Here is a 13,367-nt window from a genome sequence, read left to right on the forward strand (position 1 = left end):
GGCGTGCCTATGCAAATATTTGAGATTCGCATTCCAGACATTCTTTCCACACTTCCCATACTTCACCACCAGATGTCAGGGTACAGCTCATCCTGACTCTGCTTACATATATAAAAAGTGTGTGTGTGTGTGTCACTGTCCTGAAGAATTTATGGTCTAAGAAAACAAATGGCAAACCAAGATTAGGCAAGATGGAGGGTTGAATATAATCACATGTATACAATTTTTATATACATTTGCAATTTTTTGGACATTATAGATAAAGAGGCAACTATCCCCAACTATGCCTCAACCTAGCTATCATTAATTGGCTGGTCTCCTATAGACAATACATAAGAGGTGGGTCTTGAGGAGGAATTAGAATGCGGAGCGGGTAGTGTCCCTATGAATCAGTACAGGGAAGGCAAGCTAACACAATGGGGAGAAAAAAGAGTGTCTTATGAATCTGGAATGACCATTACATCACTGCCTTGTATACTGGTGTAGGCTTTACAGTGTGCCAGAACGAGTAGGAACAAGCACATTCCTAGAGATCTTCTTGGCTCGCCATCTTTTCTTCTCTACCTCTGAAGCAGGGATCATTGTATTAGGATACTGAAGTTTATAGTAAATGTGAAGATGAAATGGTGTCCATTTTAGGATTCTTTCTTTAGATAATAACTTCAAAAACCATTCTTTTCTTACTGTGTAGTATGATTTTTTTTCCCTGCTGTTTGGTATTTCCCTTTTGTTTTTGAACACTAAATGTTGCATAATCTATTCAGTTTGTACTATTTTTCCCACAATTTTAAAAGGCAAAAATAAAAAAAAGTTTCTCAAGCAGCATGTTAATGCTAAATGTAATATTTGTAAATAAAAAGAGATATGCACAAGCATATATTAATGGGTTCTTTTTGTTACAGCTTGTCTGGTCCCAGTGAAACAGCTTTCTGTGAGCAAGAAAACCATTGTGATTTTAGAGAATCTGGAAAAAGCTTCATTATTTGATTTACTGGGAGACTTTCTGGCACCTCTTGAGAATCGTGGTTCTGAAAATCCTTGCACTTTTCAAAAAGGTATTAAAAACAAAGTTGGGTAGAGAAATATTTTATTATAATGATATAGTTTTAACATAATAGATAATGTGTGGAGAGTTTATTCAGAGGATTAAGGTTCTATAGTTTTGTTGGTTTTATATATAATTTCAAACTATCTGTTCTCAACTGCATGTGAGAAATGTTAGTTATTTTTTATTTATAATTTAATTGCATTTATTAGAAACAAATATAATGCTGCTTGCTTTTAACAATCATTTATGTAGACTGTAGGAAAGCTTTGAGTATTGCAGTAAAATGTCTTTTGGTTCATTTTTAGCAAATGGTGTGCCTGATGCATATTACTTTCATGAGAACTGCTTTCTAATGGGGACAATTGCAAAATCTCATCTCCAAGGCTCTGACTTGTTGGTTCAGCAACATTTCCGCTGGGTTCAACTAAGGTGGGATGGGGAACCAATCCATGGCTTGCTTCAAAGGTTTTTAAGAAGGAAAGTTATAAATAAGGTAAGAAACAGTGAAATTGGCTTCAGTATTTTGTTCAGAAAAAAGTGTTCAGTGCTATTGCTGAAAGAATAGCCATACTCTCATTAGATTTGGTATGGCAACACCCATTTTTTTCATGGTGTGTGTATGTGTGTGTGTGTGTGTATCTCTTCCTACTGTATTTTCCACTGCATGCATCTGATAAAGTGGGCTTTAGCCCATGAAAGCTTATGCTCAAATAAATTTGTTAGTCTCGAAGATGCCACAAGTACTCCTCATTCTTTCTGCTGATACAGACTAACATGGCTACCACTCTGAAACCTGTTCAGAAAAAGTGTTCCTTTCATTTAAAAAACTTGTGAGCATACAATATCATAACTATTCCACACCAAAAACTACACTAAAATAACAATGTTACTGAACATTAAAAACAAACAAAATCAGTTTGAAGGATAAATGTACCATGTTTATAAATATACTTTGTTAGTTAATTTGCGTGACCTCTCTTGATTGGCATAAAGACACAGGTCTGCCACAGACAGTAATAAGGAGAGTTACTGTCTTTTTGGAAATATCTACATGAAAAAGGTCTTTTTGAAGATGTTTATGGCAATAGAATATGAAGCAAAAATAAAATCTTTGTCCCAAAGAGTCTACAATCTAAAGATGTCAGTGGGTGTGATACAGTTAAGTGTCCTGGGTATCTGTGCTAGGCTTAACAGAACAAAAGGGTTTTCAGAAGCAATTTGGAGAAAAGGAAGGGCTTAGCATACATTGCAAAAAAAAGTTAACATCATTCTGTGTATTGGCAGAAGTGTTGTAAGAAAGACACAAGAAGTAATTCTTCCGCTCTACTCTGTGCTTAGGCCTCAACTGGAAGATTGTGTCCAGTTCCTGGTGCTCCATTTCAAGAAAGATGTGGACAAATTCGAGAAAGTCCAGAGAAGAACAACACAAATTATTAAAGGTCTAGAAATCCTGACCTATGAGGGAAGATTAAAAAAAAAATCGGATTGTTTAGTCTGGAGAAAAGAAGACTGAGAGGGGACATTATCACAGTTTTCAAGTACATGAAAGGTTACAAGGAGGAGGGAGAATAATTGTTCTCCTTAACCTCCGAGGATAGGAGAAGCAGCAATGGGCTTAAATTGCAACAAGAGCTGTTTAGATTGGACATAGGAAGAACTTCCTAACTGTCAGGGTTGTTAAACACTGGAATAAATTGCCTAGGGAGGTTATGAAATCTGCATCATTGGAGATTTTTAAGAGCAGGTTAGACAAAAACCTGCCAGAGATGGTTTAGATCAGCATTTCTCAAACTGGGGTCCATGGACCCCGGGGAGGCTCCGCAGGCCCTGCTAATCAAGTCCTTCCCCTCCCTCAACTACTTCCTCTCTCTCTATCTCCCAGAGGCTACTAAAGCCAAACAGGGAGATTTTAGGCGCTAAAAGTCCAGCGGTGCAGCGGAGCTAAGGCAAGGCTCCCTACCTGCCCTGGCTCTGCACCCTCCCAGAAATGGCCAGCACGTCAGGGGCACAGGGGGTCTCCACACGCTGCCTCCGCCCTGAGCACCAACTCCACAGCTCCCATTGGCTGGGTACTGTGGCCACCTGAGGTAAGCACCTCCCAGCTGGAGCCTACACACTTCACCCCCTCCTGCCCACCAACCTCCTGCCCCAGCCCTCTCCCACATCCAGACTCCCTCCTAGAGCCTAGAACTCACCTCAACTATCAGAGCCTGCACCTTCTGCCACTCCCTGTCTGCCACCCCAACCCTCCCTCCCACAGCCTGCGTGATGAAGGAAGAGCAAGCAATTGGACGGCAGGGGGCGATGGTCTGTGAGGGGGGCAAGGGCGGGGAAGAGTTTGTGAGCGCGATCTTGGGGGGGGCATGGTCAGGGGGTGCCCAGGTGGGGTATGAAGGGAGGAGGGTCCGGGGCGGATTGGGAAGTCCCTCAACATTTTTAAATCAAAATGGGGGTCCTCGAGTTGCTAAAGTTTGAGAACCTCTGGTCTACATAATACTTGGTCCTGCCAAGAGTGCAGGGGACTGGACTCGATGACCTCTTGAGGTCATTTTCGAATCCTAAGAGTCTATGATTCTATAAATTGGAAGTTTGTTCTGGGCTGAAAGGCAGTATGCAGTAAGAGATACACAAGTAGGAAAAGGAGACAGGAGGAGAAAAAATTGAGTTTTAAGAAGCAGGTGGGAATAAGGGCAAAGATAGGCAGGAGTAGAGTTGTGGAATTCTTTGAAAGCTATTTGGTAACAGATAATACTAATAAGTTGGCAGCCATTGCAGAGTTGAGAAATATGGGGTGTTGCGATGGGAGCTTGGTCAGAACATCTGCAAAGGAAGATAATCTTTTCAGCAGTATTTTGGATAGCTTGAAGAAGAACAGGTTGCCATAGGAGTAGAAAAGATGACCTACCTAATAGGGAATTCAGAGGACATATTGTTCAATTCCTGGTTCAGCTACAGACTTCCTGAATGATCTTGGTTAAATCACCAGTCTTACCCCTGTGCCTGATTTTCCTTTATCTGTTAAATGGGAATAATACTTCCCTCCCTCAGAGAGGTGTTTCGAAGATAAAATCTATTAATGATTTTGAGGTTCTGAGATGCTGTGGTGATGAGGATTAGTTAAGTTCCTAGACAGACAGATAAAACTTATATAACTTTTTAAATTAGACAAATCATTCTGATGCTAAAAGTGGTGCTTGCGGGATGCCATACTTGCTAAATCCACTTGTGCTTAAAATTGACAGAGACACCTTAAATAGTTTCGTTACCCATTGTGAATTTCCTCAAATTACTTATTTCAAAAGGTTAATTCCTTTCAAATACTTTTTTTCTGTGTGAATTGTTGTTTATTTTTACAGTGCAATGGAACTCTGAATTTATTTTAATAAGTGAATTTCTGTGATTTTTTTGGTCTGTGGATTAAAATTTAGTAGTGTATTTTCTCCTTCATATCTGCCATTGATGATGAAGATTATATTTACACAGAAAGTAAAGACAAGGGGTAAATAGGTTAAGTCCTATTTTCAAGAGTCCCATTTTCAAGAGTGACTTAAGCTCCTAAAGGCCAGTTTTTTAAAGGCACCTGTCTGCATCTTTAGGTGCCTGAATACCTTTAAAAGTCTGGCCCAAAGTGTCACAATCAATTTTGAAAATGGGACATAGGTTCCTAAACCACATAGTGGTTAGTGTTAAACCCTCTTTCATAAAACAACCTTTAGGATTGATTGGCTGTTAGATGGGTTGGTTGCAGGTTTCCAGATTATACCTGGAGAAATCTCTAGGACTGGTCTTACACTAGAGATAACTCGTTTGGGAACAGGAGGAGGCAATAGTACAGAGAGTGAAGGAGAGAAAAGCCATACTGCATTCCTTTGGTTCTATGTCTTGCTCCTTAGTCTCTCCTCAACGGTTGGCTTCAAGGGAGCTCAGTACTACTCAGCACAGAACGCTTAGCCTCGGCAATATCAGAAACCAAGGGTTCTAATCGGTTTTTCAGCAAGCAACAAAACCTGAAGAGTTTAGCTGGCCTGTGACTACCAGTAGCCTGACAGAATCTACTTCTAAAAGGCTCCCCATCTGCTTCTGACTTCTGATGCCACTGGTCGTCAGGGCATCTGGTCACTGGTCTTATCTTTGGCAGCTTGGCTCCTGACATAGCAGTGATGTTTAGTGCACGGATGGTGCCTATGAGAGTTGTGTATGCACTGCTCATTTTGTGTGAAGAATGCACTTTGTGGGATTCAGGCCATTGTTACTTGTCCCTAGCTTTAAAAATATAGAATCATAAATTAATGCTATATGGCAGTGTGCATAACTGTTAATGAAAACAAACTGGTAATTTGCTTTTCTGTTTCTGACAATCTGAATTTTTTCTAATATTCTGTTTTAGAAAATGAGTTAAAATCAAGCATCTGGTACAATGTGAGTTTTGTCACTATCTTCAATGGGTCAGCATTTCACCCAATATCTTTACAGGAATTTGCAAATGTTTGCTGCAAATATAGTTTTGGATCACAGAGTTGTATAGTAGTTAGGTTTAGAAGAAAAGATTCTTTCTCACAAAAACAATTCCTTTTTATCTACTGCCTCAAAACAAAAAGTATGTCTTGGTTGAAATATCTATTTTGGGTCTTTAGGATTCCATGCTCTGTCACCATCCTTTCTGCATGAAATGCTCTTGATTTTCAATAAAAGCATCCCTAGAGCATGAACAAAATGGATCTCCAGGGTAAATACACTGCAAGAAAGAATAGCTGCAGTACATTGGGAAACAAAGCTACAGAATTAAATTAATTTTAATAGTAGCAAACTGTCATAAATATAAATATATTTATAGTATGTCACTTTGTGGAACTGTCACTTTTGAGTCCTCCTAAATAATAATTTGATAAAATAACATTATTTTTTAAAGATGTTTTTTCCGCATTGTTGTTCTCAACTTCTGTTTCTATTTGTACATAAATATGTTAAACTATTTGTACGGAAAACAAAATTGATTTCAGTTAGTCTTCAGATTGACTAACACACTGAGGCTGCCTTCTAAGGATGACCATGATCATTTAATTCTCACAACTTGCCCTATCTACCTTAAGTTTAAAACCTTAAGGTATATATAAGGTAGATAAGGGGAAGAATTTTGACTTTTCTGTGAGAAATTGAAAAATAAAATGTTTTTAGCAAAAAATAATAATTTCAATTTGGAAATGCTGCCGTGAAACTTCATTGCTTCCAATTTCTTCTATAGACTGAGCTCCTTGGTTGGACTTCGTCTCTCATGATGCTCTGTGAGCTCTCCTCGTGGTGAGGAAACCATCTGCATCCTCAGTCTCTGGCTATGGTATATCATGGGAGATGTAGTCTAGCAGGGGTGCCAGCCCATCGAAGAGAATGGGGACATAGAGAAACCAAACTACAGCTCCCATGAGGGACTACAGCAGGATATTCTAATTGAAATATTTTGTGTTTCGTCTTTAAGTGTCCTATACATATTCTCATTCATGAGATACTCCAGGTGGTGCAGCTGAATGGTAGAACCCTAGTTAGCAGCAGCTATTGGCATGGTTACATACCTCCCTTGCCTCTCCATCAGTGAATGTCAACCGTTCCAGGGCAAGGGTACAAAAGGGACATGGCGCTCCAGCCACCTCAGTTCCTTCTAACTATGACCAGCTGAACAGATGAGGAAATGCTCTAGGGAGCTTATGGCCCTCTACCTATTTAGCTAGTTAATCATTTTATAGCTAGAATTAGTAGTTTGTTAAATAGTATTTGTTAGTTGTAAATCTTTGGTTTTGAGATGGCGAAACCAATGGGTAGAAAGCCTGGTTTTAAAAGTTGTGTATCATGTCCGGCAGTGTTTCTATCACCCAACACATGTACCAGATGACTGGCATGTTTGGATGAGGGACACAACTTCAGAATGCTCAGTTTGCTTGACTTTTATAATGTGAGCAAAAAAAGGAGACAAAACAGAATTCAAGCAATTTTATTACAAGAAGCACTGTCAGTAAAACCACCCCGAACTGAGTGAGTGAGTACAGGGTTCAATCAAGTCTCAGTGACAAGCATCAGCTCTAGGCAAGTCTGAAGAAAAGAAGAAGTCCTCCACCTTGGTACCAAGTATTAAAGGATCCATAAGTGGGAAGGATCTAAAGAGGAAAACTACTGTGGTGTTAGTCTCTGTTTCCAGAGCCAATCCACTACAAAAGGACACAATTGTTGAGGCAAACATGAGCATTTAGTCCTCATGAGCGTCAGCCTCTTTGCAAAGAGCTAGTCCACATGAGAAAGGCCCATCTGAGCAGAACGTCTTCAAAGAACTTATCCTGGGTACAGATTCTCATGGCAGAATAAGGAGACATTCTTCTTCAGATCCAGGCATGTTGATCCAAATGAGGCAATTCTGAAAGCAAGAGCTATGGAACCAATGAGGCAGGGAAAAGATAAGTCAATACCCTTTTCCTCTGGGTACTGGGTCTCTTAGCATCAGTCACCTCAGCGACCCCATAAACTTATCTTTGGATGTGAAACCTGCAACACTGGCTAGCAAGAAATTACAAACCAAGCTTAAACAATGTGAATTGCAAATTGATAACTTCACAGCAGGTGTTAACAGCACTGATGTGGTGGACATGTGCTCTAAATGTAATGACGAGTATATCTTTCAATCTCCCTCTACCATCAGCAGTACTTACCTCTGATGCATCTACACTGTGATGGGGGCTATTAGTCATAACTGTGTAGTCACCAAATAAAAAGAATACATATCTGTATCTTAAAACTGAAGTAGTCAGGTTAGCTCTAATGTCATTTCTGCCTCAGATTGAACACAGGATACTTCAGGTTGTGGCAGATAATGTGACAGCACTAAATTATCTAAACAAAGAAGGTGAGACTTATTCCCTCCATGACCATTTTCCTTGGCTAGACATACTCCAAGGTTGGCAATTCTGATAGTTGTATTTGGTGTAGAGGTATTTGTGAAACTGACCTCTCTCTTTGGACTGAGACTATCCGCTAACTGGCAATATTTTCCAGTCACTAATAATCTAACTTACATTTGATCTAACAATATAAAAATGAGAGGCTGCCTAGAAATGAAAGTAGATGACCATCTGCTGAACCATCAAGACTCACTTTAAACACACTTCTCTAGCTCAGTTGTGATTTTTTTTTTTTTGGTCCAAAAGTTATGGCCGCCGTTTGTTAAAGTTGTGGTTTGGGGTGCAGGTGTGTGTAGGTGGATGGGAGGTGGGGCATTATGTAGGACTAAACTCATGTTTTGTAACTGACTAGATGTCAAGTTGGCAGTAGGGTCCTTCACTCTACAACAGGGGTTAGATAACACCTCTACCCATTCCGCCAGGCCAGGTGAGGCGGGGGCAATCCACTGTGCCTTAAAGCCAGCCCCAGCTCAGAGATCTATGGATGCCCTGTGAGTGGCTGACACCACTAGTGTCAGCCCTTTAGGAGGTACAAGCCTCAGCCCCCACCCATCCCCACTCACTGAAGCCTCTATAAGCCTGTCCCTTGGAGTGGGTGGGGAGACACTGAAGGCAAAGTCCTCAGTGGCTCACAGGAGTTGCTCCTGCTCAAAGCAGGCCCAAAGCACACCACCTGGTGGAGCTGGAACTGTATCTGGGCATACTGTGAGGCCAGCAGGGCTGAGTGGAAGTGGCAGCACTTAGTGGAGCCAGGGGCAGAAAGCAGGGCGAGTGCCCCGGGGAGCTTGACCAGGCTCCGTCGTCTTCCTTGTCCACCACTATCACTGCCCCTTCCAGGTTATGATGGAGCAGAGTCTGGCCATATTTGAGTGAGTGGCATTGCTAAAAAGTTTTGGCGAATGTTGAAAGTAGCAGTTTCCTGCGACAAAATCATGGCCTGTGATTTTCTTACAGCCTTATGAATAACATAGTAAAGAATCTGTCTACTTTAGCTACATGTTGTGACTAAAATGAATTCAACTGGTGGAAAATATTTTTATAATTACTTGGTAATGCCAAGAGTCCAATCTTACCTATAATTTGAAAACAAAGAATCTTTGCCATACACAGTGAGATGCGTATTGTGGGACAATATAAAATAATCATCATGCACATCTTTATTTGGGCATATTGTTAAACAAAGAGGAAGGAGATTTTATTTTTTTATTTTTAATTCTTAGCACCAGAAAGAGATTGTGATCCTGTGAGAACCAAGTGTTTTACTCCATGTAATTTTGAAATTAGCACCTGTTTTGCATTCTGAATATAAACCCTCCAGAGCCAACAAGACAGTACAGCATTATGTGATCTTAGCACCTGAGCTTCATAGAGATTTGCACCTCCACAGATTTTTCATTTTCACTAGGAATACTAACCTGCAAGTTATTTATGTGCAGATGCCCAGATATCATGAAATGTTAATTTAGGAAAAATGTTATTATCAAATGTATCACTCTTATTTATTAAAAAAAACCTGCATGTTTTAGAAATCTGTGTAAGCCCAGCTTGTCAAAGTGAGGTTACTAAACAGTAGCATCAGTCGTCTGTAGGTTATTCTTTGTAGGAATATATAAGCTTTTTATTATTTATATCATTGTGCTTTGTTTCTTCTTTCGTGTGTGTGTAACTTGCACGTTCTAGATCATTGGAGCTTTTTTGCTTTGACTGTGTTCTCAAAGTTATTTGAGCTCTTTGTCTCTATGAAAATGTGTTTAATATATGTTTAAGGCAATAAGATTTAATGCAGCAGTTCAGGATACTCAATGAAGATTTGGTCGTCTTAATCTTTCTTTTCCTGATTATTTAGATGAGATTTATTAAGTGTTTTTTAAATGAACCTGATTTTCACAATGGGCAATCTGCCAAAGACCCAACCCCTTTCCTTCCTGATAAAGGTATGAAATTATGTCAAACCCTTTCTTTTCTGTCTTTATAGTTCCGAGGTAAAGTGCCCCCTCCATGTGATCCAGTGTGCAAGATCATAGACTGGATTCTTGCCATTTGGCACCAGCTGAACTCCTGCTTATCCCGTTTAGGTGCACCTGAAGCACTGATAGGGCCAAAACATTTCTTCTCTTGTCCGGTGGAGCCTGGGCATGGCCAAATCACAGTGAAGTAAGATTTATATTCCCTGATTGAGAATGTTAAGGTATAGTGAGGTACTAAAAATATTTATGAACACAATGATCATGTGTTCCCCAATCCAGTAAGATACTTCTATTTTCAAGATCATAAAAATATTATATTTTAGTTGCAGATATTATAACTATTGTATGCATAGCCTAAAATTAAACAGCCAGTAAAATTGTGCAGAAAACATACAAAGTTTCCTGTTTTTCCTGAAAATGTCACAATTGTTTGGAATGTTAAATGAACATACTCTGCTTTTGAAAGGAGCCCATGTTCCTACACTTTTGAAAACATGTTTGTGATTAATACAAAAGAATAGAGAAATAGCAAAAATATTTATGATTCATGGCTGTCAGTCTAAAACACACTGCATGGCTACATTAGACAGTCAATGACTCTTCAGTTCATATTTGTTTTGTGCACCAATCCGGCTACTTGGCATATTCATACAAAACTCCTCCAAACACATATTGTTCAGCCTGCTTTCCTACACTCTCACTAATGCCACTATTAGTCCCCTCCAGTTCCTGCCTGGCCCTGGCTCCAGTCTCCTCTGCCTAGCTCCTGCAGCTGTCTGACTCCTTCCTGTCACTCTGTCATTACCTCCAAAGCTCATGTACTTTTTCCCTCCACCCTCTTCTATCCCAGAGATGCCCCAATCCCCACCAGGTATCTCCACAAAATTTCCAGTCCATCAGTATCCAAATGTGTATTTGGTATCTCCTTGAAGCTTAATGGTTGTTATTGGTTACAGAATGAATCAATTATGGCATTGGGCAGGGACAATATGGAAAAAAACCTATGTTTATAAAAATCAGTTAAATCTAATCTGGGACCATGAACACTGAAATGGCTTAATCTTAACTATGTGGTTATTGCATGGCATCACAACAGGACAGAGTTAAAGTTACTGGAGTACCTTAACTATAAATATCCAGCCATAATGGGTTTGGATTTATTTTAAGTGTAACCTTAACTCTGAATTGACTAGATTTGTAATATGTAGTTTGGGGATAATTACAGCATTGCTATAATGTTTTTTTTTACCCTTAACTTTCTGATAGGTACTTTCAAACTTAACTCCATCTTAATGTAGTTTTTGTCAGGGAATAAACAATAAAAATAAATATAGCTACAATGAATTCTTACTGGATATATCTTGCTTGGCATTGTGGTAATTAATAGCATTGGCATTTAAATGTCGATAATTAATTAGGTTTCACTGGTGGCTCACTGGGTGCTATTGTTTCAATCTATCTGACTGAACAGTATGCTCAGCAAGACATCAGTGGCAGCTGTTTTTGCAGCCAGAAGTGTATTATACCTTTCTCTTTTGAAAGTGGCAATTTAGGCCTGGTGAACACTAAAATATTAGGCCAGTTTAACTACGTTGGTCAGGGATGTGAAAAATCCACACTCCTGTGTGGTGTAGTTAAGCTGACATAAGTCTCTGTCTAGACAGCACTAGGTCGATGGAAGAATTATTCTGTTGATCTAGCTACCGTGTCTTAAGGAGGTGGATTATCTACACCAATGGCAGAATCCTCCCATTGGCATATGTACCATCTATACGGAAGCACTACTGTGGCACAGCTACAGCAGCTTAGCATTTTAAGCGTAGACAAACTCTTAGGTTCTGGAGAGCAGAACAAGTAAATTTGGAAGACTCCAGTTCCATGTGTCTTGCTGATTTTCTATGCCCTTGTATTTCTGTTGTGCTTGGTCTTGATAATTAAGTGGGATCTTCCAAAGGGAGGTTTTTGTTTTGTTTTGTTTCATCATGATGTATAAAGGAGGGGTGAAAGAGACTTTTCTTAGCGCTTTTTCCCCCTTTCTTTCCCCTCCCCCTTGTTTTATACTTAGAAATATCAAATAGGCTCAAGGCTAGTGTTTGTTGATATTGTAGGACTTAATAGACTCTCATGTATTTTGGGAGCTTGAGCTGGACATGCTGGAATGAAAGACAGACACAGGGATTGACTTAAGCCTCCAGATGCAACTTTATTAACTTAACAATAGGGAGGGCATTATATGACCACCTCTCACATACCAGACATTTAACTGGCTGTGGGTTTACAAGACATGTATCATATAACTAATAACCAAGATAGATGCACTTCAGCCTACCTTTCATATGCTGCTCAGTTCTGTAGCCTGTCATCGTCCCCACATGTGAGGATGTGGGTACAGGGTATCAAAGGGGACCTGGGCCTACAAAGATTTCATGTCTTCTTTCTCTTTATACGTCCAAGTTCACCAGCAAATTCCCGGGTCTCATTTACCTCTGGGAGCTGACACTGTATAGCCTTTAGCTGCAAGTTGCGACAAACAACATTCCTATATTATCTCTTAATATTATTTGCCATTTCTTTTCTTTTAACCCAGCTGTGCCTCCACAATGCTGTAAGCGAGGCAAAAAAACCCACCAGACTGTTGCCAGTTTGACCCAATGAGGAAAAATTCTAAAAATTCTAAAAATCCAAAAACAGACAGTTGGTCAGACCATGGCATCCTGAAGCACAGCTTAGTATACATCAACTACAGGGAAGAAAGGTAGAGCAGTCATAAAGACAATATGGCTCATGAAATCCTGGACAGGTTTCAAATTTTGGGAAGGAGCATAATAGCTAATTGGTTTCTCCATTCCCTCTCCCACCCCCAGGCCAGCCAGAGGCAGGTAGAGAAAGCCCTTTTCTCAAGCACATTTCTCTATGTAACTGATATTAGAGGAAGGGCCTGCTCCAGCTCTCTCTCCTCCCCTTTATTTGGGAGTTTGGGCATCATGCATTTTAGTTTGACCAAACATCATCCCTCTGCCTTGCGCTGACTGGGGAGGGGAGGATATTTCAGACAGACCACAAATGAAGGAAGAAGGGTATCAAATTTTAATGGAAACCACTTTTCTTCTAACTCTTTGGACAAGCATTTCAGTAAATTGTTAACAAAAATAAAAAATGCAGGCCACTTCCTCTTTTGGTCAGGCTATCAAAGATGTCAGTTTCTAATGTTAAAACAAAAATAAATTAAAAGCATAAAATCCTTTTTCCCCTCTGTCATTAAACAGATAGTGGGAGTTAACAGAACAGAAGTACTTTATATCTCTTTTGACTGTAAAGGGTTAACAAGTTCAGTAAGCCTGGCTGTCACCTGACCAGAGGACCAATCAGGGGACAGGATACTTTCAAATCTTGAGGGAGGGAAGTTTCTGT

At 39.8% G+C, this 13,367-nt stretch overlaps 1 protein-coding gene across 1 annotated transcript in view; it reads left to right on the forward strand.

Moving 5' to 3' along the window:
* CTTNBP2 (cortactin binding protein 2) overlaps positions 1-13,367 on the forward strand; it is a 186,801-nt gene that overhangs the window by 151,308 nt on the left and 22,126 nt on the right. The window contains 3 exon segments of the mRNA XM_075065458.1: positions 903-1,055; positions 1,354-1,541; positions 9,965-10,143. Of these exon segments, the coding sequence (XP_074921559.1) occupies positions 903-1,055; positions 1,354-1,541; positions 9,965-10,143 (520 nt within the window).

The sequence above is a fragment of the Chelonoidis abingdonii genome, chromosome 1 (genome assembly GCF_003597395.2).
Source record: "Chelonoidis abingdonii isolate Lonesome George chromosome 1, CheloAbing_2.0, whole genome shotgun sequence".
NCBI classification, from domain to species: Eukaryota; Metazoa; Chordata; order Testudines; family Testudinidae; genus Chelonoidis; species Chelonoidis abingdonii.